General features: G+C 39.5%; 1 protein-coding gene across 13 annotated transcripts in view; it reads left to right on the plus strand.

Annotated features, from left to right (window-relative positions):
* The window catches only part of Mast4 (microtubule associated serine/threonine kinase family member 4), a 575,239-nt gene that overhangs the window by 341,788 nt on the left and 212,600 nt on the right, over positions 1-20,851 (plus strand). The window contains exon 1 of one of the 13 annotated variants that reach the window (XM_040729123.1): positions 20,353-20,661. The exons of the other annotated variants lie outside the window; for them this stretch is intronic. Within the exon in view, the coding sequence (XP_040585057.1) occupies positions 20,615-20,661 (47 nt within the window). The 5' untranslated portion in view covers positions 20,353-20,614. Of the gene's footprint in view, positions 1-20,352; positions 20,662-20,851 lie in introns of those variants that run through there. 13 annotated transcript variants of the gene reach the window in all.

Consider the following 20,851-nt stretch of genomic DNA (forward strand, 5'->3'; position numbering starts at 1 on the left):
CTAAACCCCATTCATAAATATGAAGTTGCTCTTTTCTTTTTAAAAAAGATTTTATTTATTTTTATGTGTTTTAAGTGTTTGGGCTTCATGAATAGACGTATACCACATGCATGCTGTGCCCATAGAGGCCAGAAGAGGGTGCTGGTTCTCCATGAAACTGGAGTTACATTGGTTGTGAGTTACCATGTAGGTGCTGAGGATCACACTTAATTCTTCTGGAAGAGCAGCCAATGCTTTTAACTCCATCCCCATAGTTATTTTCAGTACTCCAGACATGTGTGTAGAAGCCTCCATGTTCATATATATAGTGTTAACCACAGGTAATGGGAAAACCTTGGGTTGGGGTGTTGTCATAAGGACTTTTAGCAGGACATCAGCAGTCAGACCATGGTATTGAGCATCCCACTTCTGTCACTTACGTCCCCACTTAACTTTAGAAAAGTTTAATAAGATTTCTAGGTCATAATTTCATTACCAGTGAAATGAGTGTTGATAATGTGCACTCACAGAATTAAATGTGAGTGTATGGAGAACTTGTTAGATCAAGGGCAAGCTAGAGTTGACTTTTCTAGAAAGGCAGCCTGCTCACACTGAAGCTAGAGTGCTGAATACCAGATACAAAGAGCAGACTCTGACTTGAAAGGATAGCTAAAGGTTCTTGCTTGTTTTTGTGTTTTAGAAACCAACATTGACTGAAGGGAGGTTTTGAGTGCCAAATAGTACTCGTTCTGTATCTTGTCTTGTAGAACAAGACAGATGAAATGTTTCTATCAAATTATGATATGATCCCATTCCAAGAGTTTCATGGAGTTACATGACAAATGCATTTATTTCCTCCAGTCTTGTCTTTAAGCAGAAATGATTATAGCAGTACTTAAAGCTTTGTGGTGCTTACTTGAATATTTTCATTCTATCTCCAGTAACTTTGGGCTGTTCATTGCAATACTAGGAAATATGTACTCACAGACAATAGGGATTGATTTTTCCCTGTGGCAGTGCTTTGAAATGTTTTGAGGCAGTGACTGGTGTACATGACTAATTTTAAGGAACCAAAGTTAGAATAGAACATGATAAATGGTAGAAATTAGAAGATAATTCTGAAGTTGCAAATGTGTGTTTCACATTCATTGGTCTTCCTCTGAAAAGTCAAGGCCAGCTTTTAGGGACCCCTGGGGGTTACTGTAATATTAGTGGGTCTTATGTTGAGGTCGAGAGTCTTTAGACTCTAGGAGACCCCTTACTTTTTGATTCATTGATTATTTTTGTTTGGTTATTTGTGTGTGTGTGTGAGAGAGAGAGAGAGAGAGAGAGAGAGAGAGAGAGAGAGAGAGAGAGAGAGAGAGAGAGAGAGAGAGAGAGAGAGAGAGAGAGAGAGAGGGTTTCTCTGTAGCTTTGGAGTCTGTCCTGGAACTCACTCTGTAGATCAGGCTGGCCTCAAACTCAGAGATCCGCCTGCTTCTGCCTCCTGGCTGGGATTAAAGGTGTGGGCCACCACCACTGCCTGGCCATGATTTAATGAATTTTAAGTTTATATGAACAACTGCTTTTTTGAGTTCCTGATTATGCTATTTTTTAACTAGTTCATGTTCACATTTCTTCTGAATATCTTTGGTGTTGCTAATGGCTTTCTTTGACATCAACTATGTGGAATATGTTTCTAAAATAATGCATGTATTTTTCTCTCCAGTAGAGAACATTGGTCCTGAATGCCCTATGTGACAAACCAACAAGCTCATCTAGTTTCTTCAAAATCACAATTTCATACCCTTTGTTGCTTTGTCTGCAAGGCCAGCTTCGGATGCTATTCTCTTGCTGACTCCAGGGCTCCTGCCATGATAGATAAGAAAGTTAAAATTCCATTGAAAGAGTGCACAACCTGTAAACTGGTTATTCTAATGAGCTGAAATTCTTCACTAGAGCAACAGAAGGTGCTACCACTTCTTTCAAAGTTTTCTTCATAACAACACAATATTTGGCCAGCTGCCACCAGAGAGTGTCTCATGTAGTAAAACCACACCTCTGTCCCCACCTCTTCTTTCTCTTGCTGCTGTGTGTATTCTGAGTTTCTTCTGAGACCTCGCATCCCTGAGGTTGTGTAAGCACATAAATATATGCTATATTCTGTATTAGTATTTCATTTTGCTGTAACAAATTGCCTTATATTTTAGGGCTTAAAATGGCAGCTGCTTCTAATCTCACAACTGTGCCGATCAGACGTCTGGACAGGACTCTCAGCAAGATCCTCTCCCAAGCTCTCCCAATAGCTGGCAGAATTCAGTCTCTTGGGAATGTGGAGCAAGTGGTAGCTTGCCTCGCCTTTGAGGCTGGCAGAAGCTAGGTTCCTGATGGTTCATATCGACTGAAAGAATCCATCCAAGATAAGCTGCTTTGGGGTTAAGTGGGTACTTACAGATTCATAACTTCTTCCTGGAAGCCATAACTTCCATTTTTGTTTCCTGGGTTCTGTTCACAAGACTCAGGACCAGCATCCCTGATCCCCGAATGTTAGACATTAGAGGGCTTCTAAGAATTCTGCCTACCATACCCTTGACTCTCAAAATAAAATAAATACGTTATCTGTTGGTTAGTTGCTGTTGATGATGTTGCAAACATTTAATTTATAGGTGAATAAAAGTAGGGCTAGAAAGATGGCACAGTGGTAGAGAGTGTTGGCTACTCTTCTAGGGGACCAGAGTTTGGTTCCCAGCACACACTTGGCAGTTTGCAGCTGTCACCCTCTTCTGGCCTGTGTGGGTACTGCCAGCACATGGTGCACAGACCCACACACATAGAATTTAAAATGAATAAAATATTTCTAAAATACAACAAATGAATAAAAGTTACATACACAGAGATTATGTCTCAATGACTAAATGCTCTAAAGTCTCACCAATATACAAGGCCAAGTGAAAAATAATAGGGACAAAAACCGTCAAGTAAGGCTCTCGTTTTTAGTTTAGGTTTGTTTGTTTTTCGTGGACAGTTACAGATTTCAAACGAGTTCTTTTAAAGCAGTTCCAAATTCAAGTGGTTATGGAAAAACTATGAATTCATTTCCCCAGAGAAGCTCAGTAACAAGATGGAAAAGTTCCCATTCTCTTTAACAAGTATAACTTGGGGTTCTTAATCCCTGTGGACATAAAGGACGCATATAGCCACCTTCTGAAGAACAGCTCCTAGAAGGTGGAAACTACAAGACTTTGCTTACCCAGGGAGTGTTCAAAGCAGATGCCGCACACACAGTTCCCATGCCTGTTTTAGTAGCAAAGCAAATGCATTGAGAAGCAGGTTTAATTCATTACTTGATAACTATAGTACAGTGAACATATTGTTACGCACATACAGAATGCTTTCAAGCCATGCTTGACATACCTGTGCATAGGTTATGCAGTACTCCACTGGAAAACCACTTTCCTCCTCCAGTTCTCTTTCAATATTTCCACCAGAATATCACTTATAAAGCGCACATCAAACCGCCATCTACATTTTAGGCAAGAGAACTCACTCTCTCTTTCTCTGCTTGATGTCGTGAGTTCTATCACACTATTCCTGTGTTTAAAATGTTCCTGGGACAAGAAGAAGAAACTGAATCAACTCAGAGGGAGTTGCCACACCAAGTGCAGCTCTCAGCCAGAAATGAGAGAGCCCCCCCCCCATCCCTAACCAGGAAGCTATTTGCAGTTGATACCTGCCATGAAAGGGAAAAGCAGTGTATCTACTTTTATTTTCCTTTTGTGTTTTGTTTTGTAGTGTGTCTATTTATTCATTAGAGAGAGAGAATGCACATAAGGTTGAGTGGGTAGAGAGGTGAGGAGATCCTAGGGGGATCTTATACAACAATTAAGGAAAGATTTAAAAAAAAAAGAGAGAATCCTCCTCCTGCTTCTGCCCTGCATACAGGAGGAGCGGTATTTGTGGAAGGACAGGTTAAGGGTGATCATGAAGGCAGACAGCCAGAGGAGAGGACACCTCCCTTTATTATCCATTATCTGTCACCATTGCTTTGGCCTACTTTGTGATTTAACTGTTGGATTTCTTTGTGGACCTTATGAATAAGGCGTTGATGTTTGTTTAAATTTAGACCTTCCCCACCTCTTCAATCCTAAATTTTACTTTCTTCTCATCCACTGCCTCAGGTAAAATAAATAAATAAATAAATTCGCTTCCCTTTTGATCTTCATTTCAGGTTATTCAAAATGTATGGCTGGCAGTCTTCAAAGGAGTGATGTAGGCACTGGATGTTTTATTCAGTGTATCTCTGTGCTGTCCTTTTGTGTAGTTATTCAAATTGCTGTGGAAGAGCCTGAAAGGTTGTCATAGATTTTGCCAGCAGTAAATGACAAGTGCTAATATATGGTAAATGCTATAGGTGTACTGGAAATATCTGTTGCAGTCTCTATTTCATGCAAGTTTGTTTCCCATGTAACGCTGGAAATTCAGCCTAAATTCTTTAGTCAGAGACTCAGGTCTTACCTCACATCCAATGTGGAGAGTGAAAATAATTTAGAATGCAATTACTAGTCGAGGATGCATTAAAAAAAAGCACATTGCAACTTTTAAAACGGATTGTTTTTAATAATTCCGTGCATTTGAAACAAAATGACATTCTCTTTTTATGCCCACCCTTTTGGAGGTCCACTTTGTTTTTCATTGGCTGCAGTGAAATCTTTTGGAGATCATTACCTTAGTGCCCCCTAATGAAATGTAAATAAAATGAATGATTACAGCTTGATTATGGGTTCAGTATTTATGAGGCTTCTGGTAACTCGCTGCATAAATTTAAGTGTGTGAGTAAATTCTCTTAGGGGCAGTCAATGCAGAGTGGGCTTTTTTTTTTCTTTTCTATTTTTTATGATGCACTAATTCTTTTCACCTCTAGATTCTTTATTGTTGTTTCTGCCCCAGAAGAAGTAGGACTCTGGAAAACTAATATATATATATAATTTTTTTCTAGAAGATGTTTACGGTCCCTATACAGTTCAGATTAGACCCAAGTGGCTGCCAGAGCAGAGTCTGGCCTATCAGAAGAATATGGAGCAGGGTAAAAAGGAGTCCTGCTTTTCTGTTTTCTTTGTATAACATATCCATCTCCCCACAAAGGAAAACATGTTGGTATCTTTCCCTTTCTCTTTCTTATAAAGCTGGCTGGATTCTGAGTCCCTACTCTGATGACAGCCATCATAATGTAATGGGTTAACAAAATTTTTTGACTAGTTAGAGTTGATGTGTTTTTGCTTTGTCTTCTACAGCAAGAAAGCTTGCCTCCACCTCAGTGTAACTACTCAGAGCTGTGTGTCCCTGATGACTCTTCTTTCTAGAATTTCTATTGTTGTGTGCTGCCCATAGTTCAGACTTTAGTCCTTGCTCCACCTGTGAAGCATTTCCTGTATCAAGAGGTAGAATAACCCTGAAGTGTGATGGGCATGACAAATCCTAGTTGGATACTGCAACAGCTGATCTTGGCTGCCAACTTGGGGATGAGGAAAACTCCAGTGAAGAATTGCCTCCATTAGATTGCCATTTGGGCATATTTTAGGGGCATTTTTAATTGCTAATTATGTAGGAGGGCCCAGTCCACCATGGGCAATACCATCTCTATGTAGGGGTAGAGAGCTCTACAAGAATTGACAGCTGAAGTTGAGTGTCGGAACAAATCAGTAAGTAGTAGTTCTCCATGGTATCTGCTTCGAGTTCCTACCCTGACTTCATTCGGTGACAGACTGTAACTTGCAAGATGAAATAAACCATTTCCTCCCCAAATTTCTTTTGTCCATATTGTTTCTTGCAGCAAAAGAAAGCAAATGAACAGTTAGTTTGCCTAGACTCCATCTGAAAGGATATCCTGTTGTAATTTAGATATTTTTTTATCATGGATAGGTTTCAGTTCTTAATGTTAGATCTCCAGAATGCATATCTATAATCCCTGCACTTGAGAGATTGAAGTTGAAGGATCAAAAGTTCAAAACTAGCCTCAGCTGTCTAGAAAATTTTGATACAGTTTAGGGATTCTTATTTAGATCTAGTAGTGTGTGATGTGTGATATAAGGATCAACAAATAAATTTGGAAAAAATACATTTTAATATTCATTCAACTCTACCATGTAATCTAGATACTTTTTAAATTCTACTATATATCCCATCTAAAATACAAAGAAAATATAGCATCAAAATGGCAAAGTTCTCATGTAGAGAAGGCCATTGCTCTAAGCAGTAGCCTAGTACCACAGGTCCTATTCCATCCCTCCTCTGTTGGTAAAGAATGTTCACAAGATGTAAGTCTAATGACTTCCCAAACTTTCTGGGCTGACTCTGCATTGGGTTACCTGTTACGGGACCAAAGACTGAGTTGCATTGGATCATGTGAAGATGTATGATCTGATTTCAAGTGTGAGGAGATCTGAGAAAGGTATCGTATTACTGTCAACACATGCAAATTCTGGATAATGAACCCCTATCCTTTTGAGTAGATGACTACTATTTGGTTATAGAAGTATCAAAATCTATGTATTATAATTCCACCTGTCTGCATTTTCTTCATGCCCACAGTAACAGCAAACCATTTCAGCCCTTCTCCAACAGAGCACTTTATAATGAGATGGACTCACAAAGGATGCCCACTGGATTTTAGAATAACATCCATCGCTAGCCTCTATGGCAAGTTGTACTTCACAAGATAATCAAGTAATTCTGGGCTCTGCTTTCTGTAGTCAAAAGGAGTAACTAAGCTTTCTCAAAATAATCTAATAGAAGGTGAGCCTTTCACAGACTGAACATTTTTGCAATGTTTAATATTAGTTAACTCTTCACTTTTCCAAGCTATTTCTGTCTAGTGAATGTGCCCTATGTTAAAACACTTATAAAACAGTGACAAAATATGTGGCCTCCAACCTTGTGGAAAATTTTGTGATCATATATTACTTTAAATTTCTCCTAATTTTGATGGATATTCTGAAGGGAAAATTGAAAGCTGCTGTAGTGAAAGATGATATGATTTCTGGCTTAGGTTAGGTCAAGGAAAACATGTTTAAGCAAGTGATATTATCATACTGAAGTAATAATATGATGAAGGAGGGGAAGACATTTTTTCTAAGATAAAATTTAGGGAGTCTTTTTCATAACAAAGTATTTCAAATAATAGGTAGTTAACATATATGTTACATATGGTGTTTATGGCATTTAATATGTGTCATATATGCTATATGTGTTGTATAATATCCAACACACATAAAAATACTTCATAAACAATAAATATTAATTAGTGAAAATGTGTAAAATATTTGTAGATCATAATTCATGAGAAGGGGAAGAACATTGACGATTATCAGTAAGTCAGATAGTTGAAAAAGGAACTGATAGTGCTTGAAAACAAACGCACCCATAAAGAATGAAGGTATTTCTGAACTAGAATAATAATATCTGAATTCAGACTCTTCAGTGTTACAGTAAGTCTTCTGTGCTAGAGAATATGCTAGTAAGTGAGTAGGTGTGGTGTCAGATCTCCACAGGTGTTCTGTTTACTCTCAGAACACAAATAGCAAAGCCGTGGATGTGAGTGGATTGGTACTTAGTGTGATACACTGTAGATATAGGATAAATTTTTCTACAACAACTTCTATACTTAAGACAATTCATCAATTTAGTACTCTTTTATATTATAGAAACCAATTTCAATAATCAGTCCAAGGCATACCTTTTCCAGTCTGCTACTGATAGTAAAGAATTTACAGAGGTATAGATTTAAGTGGGTGAGGAGAGTAAGATCCCCCCAGGAATATATTGGCACCCAAGCATGCTATTAAAAGTTCCCATCTACACACCAGGTGTAGTGCTATCACCTGTAATTCCAGCATTCAGAAGGCAAGAGAATCACAAGTTTAAGGTCATCTTATGCAGCATAGGAAGTTTGAGATCAGCCTGGGATCCATGAGACCATGACCCAAAAAAAACAAATAGAAAGATCAAAAAACCCTCTTCCTGGTTGATTGACCTTGGACTAATAAATCCCTAGTTCTCTATCATTTGTTCATCTCTAAATAGAAGCAATAAGGGTGGATTTGAGCTAAATTTGAGGTATAAGAGCTAAGGAGAAGACTCACTCTAGCACATTCTTAGAAATTATACATGTTAGCTTGGTGGTGGTGGTGAACACATTTAATTCCAGTACTTGGGTAGAGACAGGTCGCTCTCTAAGAATTTGAGGCTGGCCTGGTCTACTTGAGCAAGATTCAAGACAGCCTCCAAAGCTACAAAGAAACACTGTCTGGAAGAAAAAGAAAGAAAGAAAAAGAGAAAGAAAGATAGAGAAAGAAATTACACATGTTAAGGTAGATTCTACAAAGCACAGATTTTATAGCTAACATTTTTCTGAATAAATTTTGACTACAAAAATTTTTAAATGTAATTAGAAGTTAATAAATCTCCCAAACACAATGAAAACATTTTATATTCTGCTTGGAGAAATTGAAAAACTAACATGTATTTTTCAACATCCTTGTACAAAGTAAATTTAATCTTCCATTCTTATGTTTGTTCCAGTTATGGCTTAATAACTGGTGGCATCCACTTCCTGTAGATTTGGCAAGATGTTTATTTCAATGTCTGCTGCTGCTCCTGGAGAAATGGGAATTGAGTGATTGTCCTCTTACTAGAAAGTGATGTCTGTGTCTGTGTTTTCTTAGAGACCTGCTTTCTTGGATTTTGTGGTGCCAAACAGGCCCACCTTGTCTCTGTATTTACTAAACAGCTGATGTAGCCTGTGTGACTTACCAGGAAGATGGAGGAGAAAATGGCACATTTTTCTCAAAAACTTTAAAATGTATGCAAAGATATGAAGATAGTACATTTAGAATAGCATGCTGTGGAGTTGTGTTGCCTGGCTATTGTCTGAATATAGCATTATTTACTCTGTTGTTATTACTTAGTACACAAAGTCTAAGTAAGCATTAATCTTTCTGGTCTTCTGTTAATCTGTTCAGTAGAACTTTGAAGAAAAGGCTAAAAGTCTTAAGGCATATGAGTGTAAGACAATTTTCCTTTCATTTTCTTCCCTTCTTTCATTTCTCCCAGAATATAGCAAATAAAATCTTTTTTAAACTAGGAAATGCTAAGCTTTATGGTTTTAGTAGTTGGTATGTGGTGGTACCCACAGTCTTTGCTAAAGGAATAACAGTTAGCCAACATGCCTTATAAAAAATAATATTTGTGTTTTTCCATTGCTCTGCTAGTCTCCATGGCACGGATGGCATCTGGTCAGAGAAATCTGGCATTTTTGTTCCCATGGCTTCAAACAAAAACGCACACGAATACATTACTTAATATAGGTTGTCAGGTCACCATGGTATTTATAATGGAAAGACTGTCATTGATTTCTTACATGCTAACTTCCCCAGCTTTCAAAATCCAGTGTCCATAAATGTTGAGGATGACATTTCCTCAGAAGATTGACGTTATATGACTGTTCCTTCTCATCGCTAAATCAATTCCTAAGTGGAACATTCAGGATGTGCCTTGGCCATGAAGAACAGTCTTGGCCTGCTTGGAGAACAGGGTGGGGTGGGAAGGGAGGACTGTACTTGAACTTTGCCACTCAACCAGAGCCCTAGAGGCTGGGCAGTTTACAACTATTTCTGACAAATTCTCACTGATTATCAGACATAAAAATGCCCTTGTATGATTCAAAATGTGAAGATATAAAATAATTGGTGGATGTTATGGAGATAACCTATTCCAGGGACCCCTTTGCTAATGAAGTGTGCTTTGTTAGCAACAATTGGGCTCTTTAACAGCAACTCTGTGGTTTATAATATATGGAACTGCATGTAACAAGGTATTCAACAAAAATGGAAAATATCCACAATTGCTCTGCTAATCATTGAGAACAGGAGTTGACCATGATGCTACAAAGTTTGGGATAGAAACATTTTTTTAAAAAAAAAATCAGGTCTAACCTCTAAAAAGTGGTTGACATTTTTAGAAGACTTTTAGAAGTCTCATGTCTTTTGATCTTATGTGACATTCATGGTTCTTCAATACACATATTGCTTATGTCCTGGATTGTGTATTTAGTCCATACTTGACGTCATACAATTCTGAATGTTACTAAAAGTAAGCATATTGGCTTGAATTAAATATATGGTATATATTACCCAAAAGATTCTCCTGAAGTCATTTTATCAAACATGATGTGTCCATACTGTGATCTGGAAAACTATAGCTTTTAGTAGGAATACTGCAGCATTTAATGTGAGAAAATATCATTTCAAGTTCAAGTTCATGCACTCACTTTGTGATTTGGACAAGTATACTTATGTTGGTCACAGAAAGCTCATTCCACTTACCTCTTTGGGCATCTGTGTTTTCTATATATCTAATTTTGTGTTTTTCCCTGTGTTGTCTTCCTGTTTTAGTTTTGACTTGCTTTCACTCTCTGTGAGTCATAAGAGCAATAGAGTGACAGACAACAGCACTTTCTTTTTCCTTGGGTAATTTTTTTTAATTGTGGCAAAATATGTACAGCATGAAATTTCCATTTTACCCATTTATTTCTAAGTATATAGTTCTGGTTCTGTGATACTTACATTCACCTTATTTTACAACCATTAACACTACCCACTTCCAGAATATTCTCATGTTCTTCAACTGTGACTCTAAACTATTAAGCACTAAATTTCCAGTCTTACTGCTGGCCTTTAGCAATGACCATTCATTTTCTTTTCTTTTTGAATGAATCTGATGACTCTATATCTGTCAGATAGATGATAGGATTGTTTCGTATCAGACAGCAATACTTGTGGTCCCATTTTCATTTCTTTGAGGTGTATACACACCCAAAAATCTGATAGGTTGCTCATAGATACTTCAGTGTTTGTTTTTGAGGAATCCCTGTAGCCTTCTTGCAGTAGCAGTACCATTTTAATTTCCCCACAGGATATTATTTTTATTAGTCATTTTTCTTATTGACATGACAAACTAAAAGAAGTGAACTAAGGAGGAATGGATTGATTTTGGCCCAGTATTTTGAAATGTACAGCCCACCATGGTGGGAAAGGCATGGTGTAGCTCTTGGTGGCTTATAGTGCAATCTCAGCAGGTCATGCAACAGAGAGACTAGAGCTAGGAGCTGGGCTGGGGTATAACCATCATGATCTGCCTCCTGACAACCCACTTCCTTTAGCTAAGCCCTACCTCCTAAAGATCCTCCAACGTCTCAACTCAGCACCACCCACTGGCATTCCTGTGGGGGATATTTCACATCAATCACTGATTGTGTTTACCACGTTACATGTCACTAGAGCTCATGTCTTCATGTATTTAGCCATTTTACTATTGATGGGCATTTGTGTAAATTCTAGTTTGGGGCTATTTCAAACAGCACTGCTATTGCAGTAAATCTTTATAATTATCTTTCTGGACCCATATATATATTATTATATAATTATATATTATATTATAAGATATATTAAATCTTAAAATGAAGACAGCTGCTCACAAAGCTTTCTGATTGCCTCATTTGGTGTATCAGGTAACAATACAGCCTGCTGACATTGGCCTATGAGAAGCTGTATCACAGACTCAGAAGGTTTGGGCATACAGACTTCAGACCTGACTTGATTCATGACTAGTTAACACCTAACTCTGCTCTTCTCTCTGTTCATTCTGCCTAGCTATTGTGGATTCTGGATTTGCGATCTCAAGACAGAGAAAGGCATTTAACCTCCCATCTTGACATGTAGCAGGAAAATAATCTCTTGTCCCTAACCGAGCTTGAATCATATACCTATCCCTGAAGCAATCATTGTGTTTAGAGGATGGATGCTGCTGCCTGGCTTAGCCTGCAGTTTGCCCCCAGAGTGTTTAACAAAGCCAGTGGGATGGAGAGAGCTAGGGGAATCTCCCAAACTAACTTAGAATACAGTTGCCACAAGATTGAAGAGAAAGCACTACACGTTTGAGTTCATGGGAACATGGGTCAGCTGATACTGTTAGTCTGCAGCTGGCAAGAAAAAAAGACTAATTGTCACTACAGTGGACTGTGTGAAGTTTTGCCGCACAGCAAAAATTGAAATCAAAGAGCATCCTAATGGCAGGTGGGAGCTTCGAGTAAAGAAGCACACTTGCTTGCTCTGGGGAGCTGTCGTTTCCCACTTTATGATATCATGTCTTAGCATGTATGTGCTCCTTTCTGTTTGGAAATAGGAACTCATTATGTAGCCAGGCTGTTTTCAAACTCACAAAGATGCATTTGCCTCTCCTTCCAGAGTGCTGGGATCAAAGACCTGTGCCACTATGCCGGGTACCTTGTTGGTTTTTATCACATGAAGGAAAGGCATGGGTTTTGTTTGGAGTTTTGGTGGAGCCTTGAATGTGTGAGACAGGTGTTCTACATTCCCATTTCTTGATTTTATAAGAGCAAATCTTACTCTAGTCCTTACTGGTCTTGAATTTACAATCTTCCTGCATCAGCCTTCCAAATGTTGGGATTATAGGTGTGAATAACTGTTGTCAATGCTGAATGTGGAGAGTATTAATTTCTCTTTATTTTTAAGTACTGCTTTGCCTTTTGTTTGCTTGTTTTCATTCTCCTATTTACAAAGGCTTCATTCACATTGATTATGAAACAGATATGGTTGTGAAGGAGAAAAATCACTAAATCTTAGGGACGGAAAAGGTTTGCTTTTCTCCCATTTTAAAAATACCATTGTGTCTGGCTGGATATGATGGATAAAAAGTGTAAGGAAATTAGATGATGTTTCAATAAAAGCAAGTACAGTAGAAAGCAGAAATACGGCAGGGGATTACTACCATCTCAGGCAGCTAATCTTTCTTTTTAACGTTAATTTTATTCTTATCAAAATATAATATAGAGAGAAAATTTTTAAAATTCAGTAATGGTACTAGCTTTATGAAAAACAGAGTCCATTTCTCAGCTGTCCCCTCCCTCCCATCCTACCCCACTTGGAGCTCTCTAATAATAGTCTCTACATTTTTCAGTGATAGATGTAGGATGCTCCTGGTATCACTTAATTTCGGTCTTTATGGGTTGACTTCATTTAGGATACAGGAAGGTGCCATTTTTCTGTTCCCTTATCCCATATCATCTTGTTTTGTTTTATTTTTTCCCTCTTCCCTGGTTTCCCAATCTAAAGACAGCAAGCACTGTAAGGGTGAGGTTTTCCTGTTGTTAAATCAGTTTGAAGTATTTATATTATTCCAGGTATGCTCATGTTGGTTTCTTATTGCTATAGTGACAAATTACTTTAAACTTGGTTTCTTAAAATAGCACAAAGTTGTCATCTTACAATTCTAGGGACCAGAACTCTGAAATGGGCCTTAGTGAGTAGAGTAAAGGGCTGTCTTCTGTCTAGAAGCAGTCTTTTCCATTTAGAAGCTTCTAGAATTCCTTAGCCTTGGCCGTACCACCTGAATCTCTACTTCTACCATGTCTCCAGCTCTGGCACCTTTGTCTTCTGCATTGTAAGGACTCTGGGGTGAATGCTGAATCCATGTCAGAAGTTCAAGAGCATCCTCTTGCCTCAGCACCCTGAATCTAAAGAACAAGCTGTCCCATTTGCAGGATGAGGTGATTTAGTCACAGGGTGATATAGTAACAGCATCTTCAGAGGGCCAGAATTTGGTACATAATGTGTTACATATCACCCACTTCTATTTTCCCGTATGTTTTTCTTGGAGTTGACCATTGGTCTGTTTTTCCTCTGCCTGGATTTTATTTAGCAGTCATGAATCCTTTCCATAGTCTCCTACTGAGCGATGAAGACTTCCTTTGTGCTTTCTGCAGTATGAATGGCATCAGATAACCTGTCACCATGCTTTGTATTGAAGCTGCTTCCTAAGCCCTCAGCTCTCTGGCCCAGGTCACCTTCTGTGTTTTGGTGACAGCAGTAACTTCCTGTGGGAATTTCCTTTTGGTGGCCCTTGCCAATATCGTGGTGGTTCCCTTTGCCTTTCTCTGCCTTTTCCTTGCTCTTGTGTATGTGTCCTGAATGGCTTATTTCCTTGTTTAGCACATCCTCCATTAGCTTCTCGAGAAGAGATGTGTTGATAATAAATCTGCTACCTTAGGTTCCTTAATATATCCTTAACCATCAGTATAGATAGCAAGGACAAGCTTTCCCTGACTGGCAGAAAGGCCCCAAGAGCAAGGGCTAGAGGATGCTCTGTCCTGAGCTCTCTGGCTTAGGGAAGGTATTTATCTGAAGTCTTAACACACATGAAACATTTACTCAGTGTCCTTCACAGAGGTCACACATAATCAACCCCATATTAATTTTCCAATGAAATTATAGAAAATCCTGTAAGAATCTGCTTGAAGAGTCAACTGCAGCTACTATAAGGTACCCCCTCCCCCATAAAACCTGTTTCTGATATCCTAGTCATGGAGAATGTCAAGCATTAATTTTCTCTCTATACTTCCTCCTGCTTCTCCGATTGTTAATGACCCTCAGGACCTGCAGGTATGACTGTTTATCCTGTATCCCCCACGGAGCCCTTGACTGTCTCTCTTGGAGGCGGACTTCTTGGTAATAAGTCTGTCTTTGTCCCGTGTCAGAACCCCTGGTGTGGATGCCCCACCCTGCTGTGCCATTCTTTCCCAGTATTTGTGAGTTGACAACTTTTACCTGCCAGTGACCTTTACACATCACTGAGTCTCCTAGTCCCTGAGCCAAAGACACCATCTAGTGCTTACTCTGGGCTGTATGAGATGTCAGTAACCCACAGCTATCACAAGCCATCTTGTGTATGTCCTTTTTAAGCTTCCCAGATTAATGATCCTATTGATGGGCCTTTTGATCTCATCCATTGTTGCATTTCTTGTATCTCGAACAGACACAGCTGAACAGAAGTTTATTAAATGAAAGATGATGCAAGCTATTGAGAGTTCATGTTAATACCTTTACTTAAGTAACCCTTACGATATCATGTGGGTATTAAAGGGAAAGAACCTGCCATATATGCATTCATGGAAAGTTTTCTTCAGCTGTGCTCTCCTTGGAAGTATCTACAGACAGTTGAGCATACTTTAAGAGTGGTGGTCCCTTTCATTCTTGGCTTTGCATCTTGTATGTTCCTTGTAGAATCCCAAACCTCAGGAGGAAAGAATAAAAAAATTCTATTTCAGAGATCTATCTTAAGAATTTCACTGGAGAAGCCAAACTACTTACATTGAGCTCCTCTTGGCCATGTACCTCAGATGCATCATTTTGGAATCACATTGCTGGTTGAGCATGTTCACCTTTGCTCTCTGAGCAGCTGTGGAGCCCACTTTACAGGGTATTGGGTCCTCTTGATCAGCGGAGTTTCTTATCTGGGTTCTGTTTGAGAATGGCATCGATTCCTTGGTAATTAGGTTTCTGTGACTCAGAAGTACTTCTGGGGCTCTGGCTATAAAAAGTCATTCCCCTTGAACAGGACTAAAGCCTGTATACACTTGCAGGTTAGATTTTAAGAATCAGAAATGTGAAATGAGTGTGAAGCAGTAAGACAGTTACTCCCATCTGCACCTATTCTGAGTGATGTGAAGCCAGAATCTAAATGTGTAAAACGGGTCATGGATGCTAAGTGTCTTGAAGATGCCCTTTGTCTCTTCTTCAGGATTTCCAGGACAGTACTATTGATGGTTGTTTGGAAGGTGGGTAGTTTGGTTGTTTGGAGGCTGAGTAGGTCTTTGCTATGTGGGTGGTGTCCTCTCTATTTTGTGGGATGCTTAGCAGCATCCTGGCCTCCACCTACTTGATGCCATGGCAGCAGTCCTTCTTCATATCTCAAGACGTCAAACCAGCACTGTCCCCATACATTGCAAAACTTTCTTGACAGCTATTATTCAAGATGTTATATAGAAAGATCTAAGCCATGGCACTGGATTTGTCAAAAATGCATAATGCCAGGGGTGTGGCATTCCTATAACAAAAGAAGGCTTCTGTTTTATGCCTTCCGAGTCCCCCCCCCCAAAGCAGTATAAATCAGTGTCCTTCCCATTCATCCCATCAAAATCATGTCACACTGCTCTAGGGTGAACTTCTTTAAGCTATGGCTTCTGCCACACAGAAAAAGTCATTCTTCCATTTTTTTAGCTTGTCCTGGGGGAATATTTGGGTGGCTGTCCTTGGCACTGGAGGTATACACAACCATAAAACACATCATACCTACATTCTAGGAGTCTCCACACATGCAGGTAGACAATCTAATACAGAAGACATCAAGTGGTTGCAAGTGCTAAAGAGAAAAATGTCAAGTTAAGGAGAAGGAAGCACTAGGTGTGATAGTGTTGCATATCTAAATGGGGCAGCTAGGCAGGGGATGAAGAAAGTTCTGAGAATGCAGATAGCAAGGTACAAGTTCACCATCCTGTCATGAGGAAATAACCTTAAAGTGAGGAAGAAATTGTTTTGTTCATCATTTCAAAGATTTCAATCCAGAGCAGAGTAATCCAGATCTGATGTTCTGTGACCTTGGTAAGGCCCTCACCTTAGTGGAGCAAGGCCACTTATCTCATGGCATCCTGGAACCAAGAAGGACCAAGAGCCAGGGTATCATTGTTCTCTTCAAGACCATACTGCCTATGTCCTAATTTCTTTCCACTAGACTTAACCACAAAGGTTCCATCGCACCTCAAGCAGTAGACAGGTTGGGGACTGACAGGCCCTTGGGGTACCTTTAAGATCCAAACAGTCAGAGTGGAGTAAGTACAAAGGGAATGAGGTGGGTGTGAGCTGTGCACTACTGACAAATAGTGAAGAGTTGGTGGAGGGACACGTGAGTGTGGAGCTTTGGATAGCAGCTAGAGTTATGTGAGTCCTTACCTACTCCATCACGCAGACTTAAAAAAATAGTAATAAACCACAGCCGATTCTATAGCCTCTATTATTTCTTTTTCTTCCCTATTTATTTGGAGCCAAACTATTGTGTATATTATTTCATCTCAGAGTATTTTTGTGTACATGTCTGAAAGATAAGGATTTAAAGGTGATCATGAGATATCATATTGGAAAGTAATTGTCTTTCACCAGATGTCCATATGGCCTATATTTGTTTTTGTATACACACATTTACATACTCTGATGATGATTGTTAATTGGCAACTTAATAGGTTGTCGAATCACTTTGGAGCTGAGCTTGCCTGTTGGAGATTATCTTGATTGTGTTCATTGAGGAGCCCACTGCGGGTGGTGCCATTCCCTGACTGGACTCCTGGGTTGTATAAGTAGAAAAAGGAAGCAGAACAGCCGTATGCATTTAGAGGTCTCTCCTTTCTGAATGTGGGTGTGGCAGAACCAGCTGATTCAGACTCTTTCCATCTGAACTCCTCTGCCATGGTGAAGTTTGTCCTTGAAGCGTGCATCCGAATAAGCACTTTCTGCATTAAGACGTTGCTGGTGTCAGGGTGTGCTACCACAGAAACAGAAAAGTAACTAAAATGTGTATAGACATTTATGCATATATTCCATATGCGTTTAACATGTATGTATAAAATCTATATCATGTTGATTATTTTTGAAGTATCTGATTAATTTGCTTATGGTCTTTGATGTCAGGACCCACAAAAGGTTCACGGGTTATAGTTATTTGCTATATATCATAAGGATTTTTTTAAGTCTTACAGGTTCAACTTTCAATTTCTTTTCCCATTATTAAGGATAATTATATAAATAATTTCATAAAATATTTGTATAAAACATTTTTATTGTCTTAGGAAACCTCGGATCTGTTTTGGCTTTTGCACCTAGCTTTTGCTGCTCATATCTCTGATACTATTTAACATTATTTTCTTCCTGCACATTGATATTTTGCTATAGAAGCTTGGTTTTCTCCAGGGCTCTGTGACATCTCATTTTTGCCTCAGGAGACATATAATGTCCAGTGTAAATCTCTCTGTGGTGTCAGCTGTCATCAGCCTAGATCCACTGATTCATGAGGGCTTGGAAAACAGTATTGTTCTGGGCCTACCATCTCTTCTTTGTCAGTGGGAATGCTGTGTGAAAGAGTCAGTTCCCTATCTGTGAGGGACAGTACATAGGAAAAGGAAGGTGTTTGATTCTTCCCCCTTTTAAAATACTGAGGGGTCATTCTCTGGCATCCCCCAAGAAGGCCCTGGCTGCCTTCCTTCCCTCCCCCTCCTCCTCTGACTCCTTTCTTATGCTCCTGACTTCAGACCCTTGTTATGCTGTTACACTGTTGTCCCTACCGATTCTTGAATATCTCATCTGGGTTCAAGTGTGCTTGGTCTTTGACTCTTAAAGAGAACGAGAGGGAAGTTATTGGAGAATTTTCTGTGCTCCCTGCAACAAAGAGGGAACCTAGGAAGAACACTGGAGAGATCAGTTGAGGAAATTAATCCAGCTAAGGAGCCATGTGCCTTGCATCTGGAGAAAGAATAGTGAGAGGCTACACACAGGACATTGGAAGGCGGCTTCCTTGGGGGCTAGGGTTCATGATAGTGAGTCCAGTTTTGAATATATTAAATTAGAAGTATTGAAAGGAAATGTAAATGAAAATGGCCAGTAGCCCATTAGCATATGTCACTAAAAGTCACTTGGGAAGATCTGTATATAGAAGTTTATTGAATTAGATTAGAATATATTTTCTAAAATGAAATCCACACACACACAAAATCAAAGAATTTCAGAACTTACCTATTTTTGCTATAGGTAACTGATTTTTTAAAAAATCTTTTTAAAAACTCATAACACTGATAATTTTAAATCAGAATTTGTAAATAAAATTGACCACCTTGAGGCCTATAATTCTTTTTTTTTTTTTCAAGACAGGGTTTCTCTGTGTAGCTTTGGAGCCTATCCTGGCACTCACTCTGTAGACCAGGCTGGCCTTGAACTCACAGAGATCCGCCTGCCTCTGCTGCCCCAGTGCTGGGATTAAAGGCGTGCGCCACCACCACCTGGCGAGGTCTATAATTCTTTATTATTTTTTCTTTTACAAAATTATGACTACTTTATATACCCTTCCATTGTACACCCTATGGGGACAATGGTGATCCAATGGGTGTACTTCCAGTTTAGATCTGATGCTTCTAAAAGTTAAGAAGGCTGGCTACTGACACTGAAGGAGAAGTTGGTGACTAGTTAAAAATCAACAATTTTCACAGGGAAAATTGGCAAGTAAGGGATTGAGTGTGGTTCTGGGATGATACATAAATCTCCCATTTACCTGAACTCAACTCTGAAGAGTTACAAATAGTTGCTACAAAAAGGTAACTTTAGAGCTGTGAAAAACGGGTAGAATCCAAATGGAGTCAGATGTATTGGGGAACATTTAGTCCCTGCTTCCCTTCTTGGCCCTTTGTATGGGACACAATCTGAACCACAGTGTCATGGCAAGAGTAAAGACACCAGCATCTAAGTTGGGCGCTGTCACTGTCTGTGTGCCTTAGCTGGTGCTCCTGGGAAAACATGGGAGTATGACTTCACAGTCTTGAAATGTAGATGTGTGAGCATGCCTTGTCACCTAGGGTGGTGTGTGTGTGTGTGTGTGTGTGTGTGTGTGTGTGTGTGTGTGTGTGTGTGTGTGTCTGTGTCTGTGTATCTGTGTACATGCATATGTATGGCCTTGTAATGCTTAAAAAACTGATGAAAGAAACTTGGGATTTTTCTTCTGGTGTTTCTTCTCAACCAACCAGTAGCTGCCAAACTTTAAAACATTTTAAAACGCATCGGAGGAAGTGACTCAGATGGGTTCTTTAGACACGACAATGGAAGTACAGTTAGTTCCAAGTTTTGAATACTGTGAAAAAAAAACTGTGTTGAATAAATACAGGATGAAACTTTCTGGCTTGTAAAATATACGCTGTCTCTTTCCTTCCTAACTCCTATTAGATTGCTGTTGTAAAGTACAGTACACTGAGATGTTCTTAAAAACCAGCTTTTCAAAGCTGAGGACTCAGGCTCCTGTCTCTTGCATTCCTCACTGGTACTATCTGACCACCGCCGTGTGCCTGCTCACAGTCTCTGCTGTAAAACAGAACTCAGCTCTACAGCTAGTTTATTCCTCTTTCTGGTGATTGCCATATATAGAAAAAAAAAGGTCTAATTATTTTCACCAGTCACCATCCCTCATCTCTTGTGGACTATGAGTGATGCTGCTAACTCCAAGGAGAGGGTAAGCACAGCTTCCACAGGGTTGCCAATTCAGATCCTGAGTTTCACAGGGTTGCTGTGTGGGGAGGGGTAGTTGACATCTTGCTTAGATGAACTCTTTTACGTGTGATACTTACTGTTGCTTTATTTTTCCCCCAGTCTGCACTGTGAAAGGGACTCTTCATTTCACTGAGGTAAAAAGTGGGTCTGCAAGTGGAGCGACTTTCTTTAAAAAAAATCAGAAACCAATTACTTGATATGCAGAGCTGCAAGCTCGTTCCTTTAACGAAATCAGTGCAGTGCGCACCACAGTTAACCTGAGGAAAGCCGCGGACAGCTCTTGATTTTGCTGGAGGTGGAAGGACCCAAACTTACCGGATCCCCCTCCCCCTTGAGAGGTTGTTAGTCCAGTCCTTCAGAGAGGTTCCTTTTGGCTCTCTGTCATCACCGGGACGCTGGCAGAGAGTGTGTGTCATGGTTACAATAGAGCGTGGTAGCATATAACAACCATGAAAGCCCAGCGGGAGAGGCTGCAGATTCCGGGGCTGACCTTGGAGTAAGTATTGTCTGTCTTTAATATTTTAATGCTTTCTGCATGCCACTCGCTTTCCCTTTCCGGGGACCAATAGCTATTTAGCATCTGTTTATACTGACAGCCTCGGAGCACTGCAGTGTGAGGTAGAGGAACATGTTTTAAATGCATGGCATTTGGTTCCAGCTGATGTGCAAACCCAAACCTAGCTTTT

Source organism: Mesocricetus auratus, unplaced genomic scaffold (assembly GCF_017639785.1).
Source record: "Mesocricetus auratus isolate SY011 unplaced genomic scaffold, BCM_Maur_2.0 Super-Scaffold_100020, whole genome shotgun sequence".
In the NCBI taxonomy this organism is placed as follows: domain Eukaryota; kingdom Metazoa; phylum Chordata; class Mammalia; order Rodentia; family Cricetidae; genus Mesocricetus; species Mesocricetus auratus.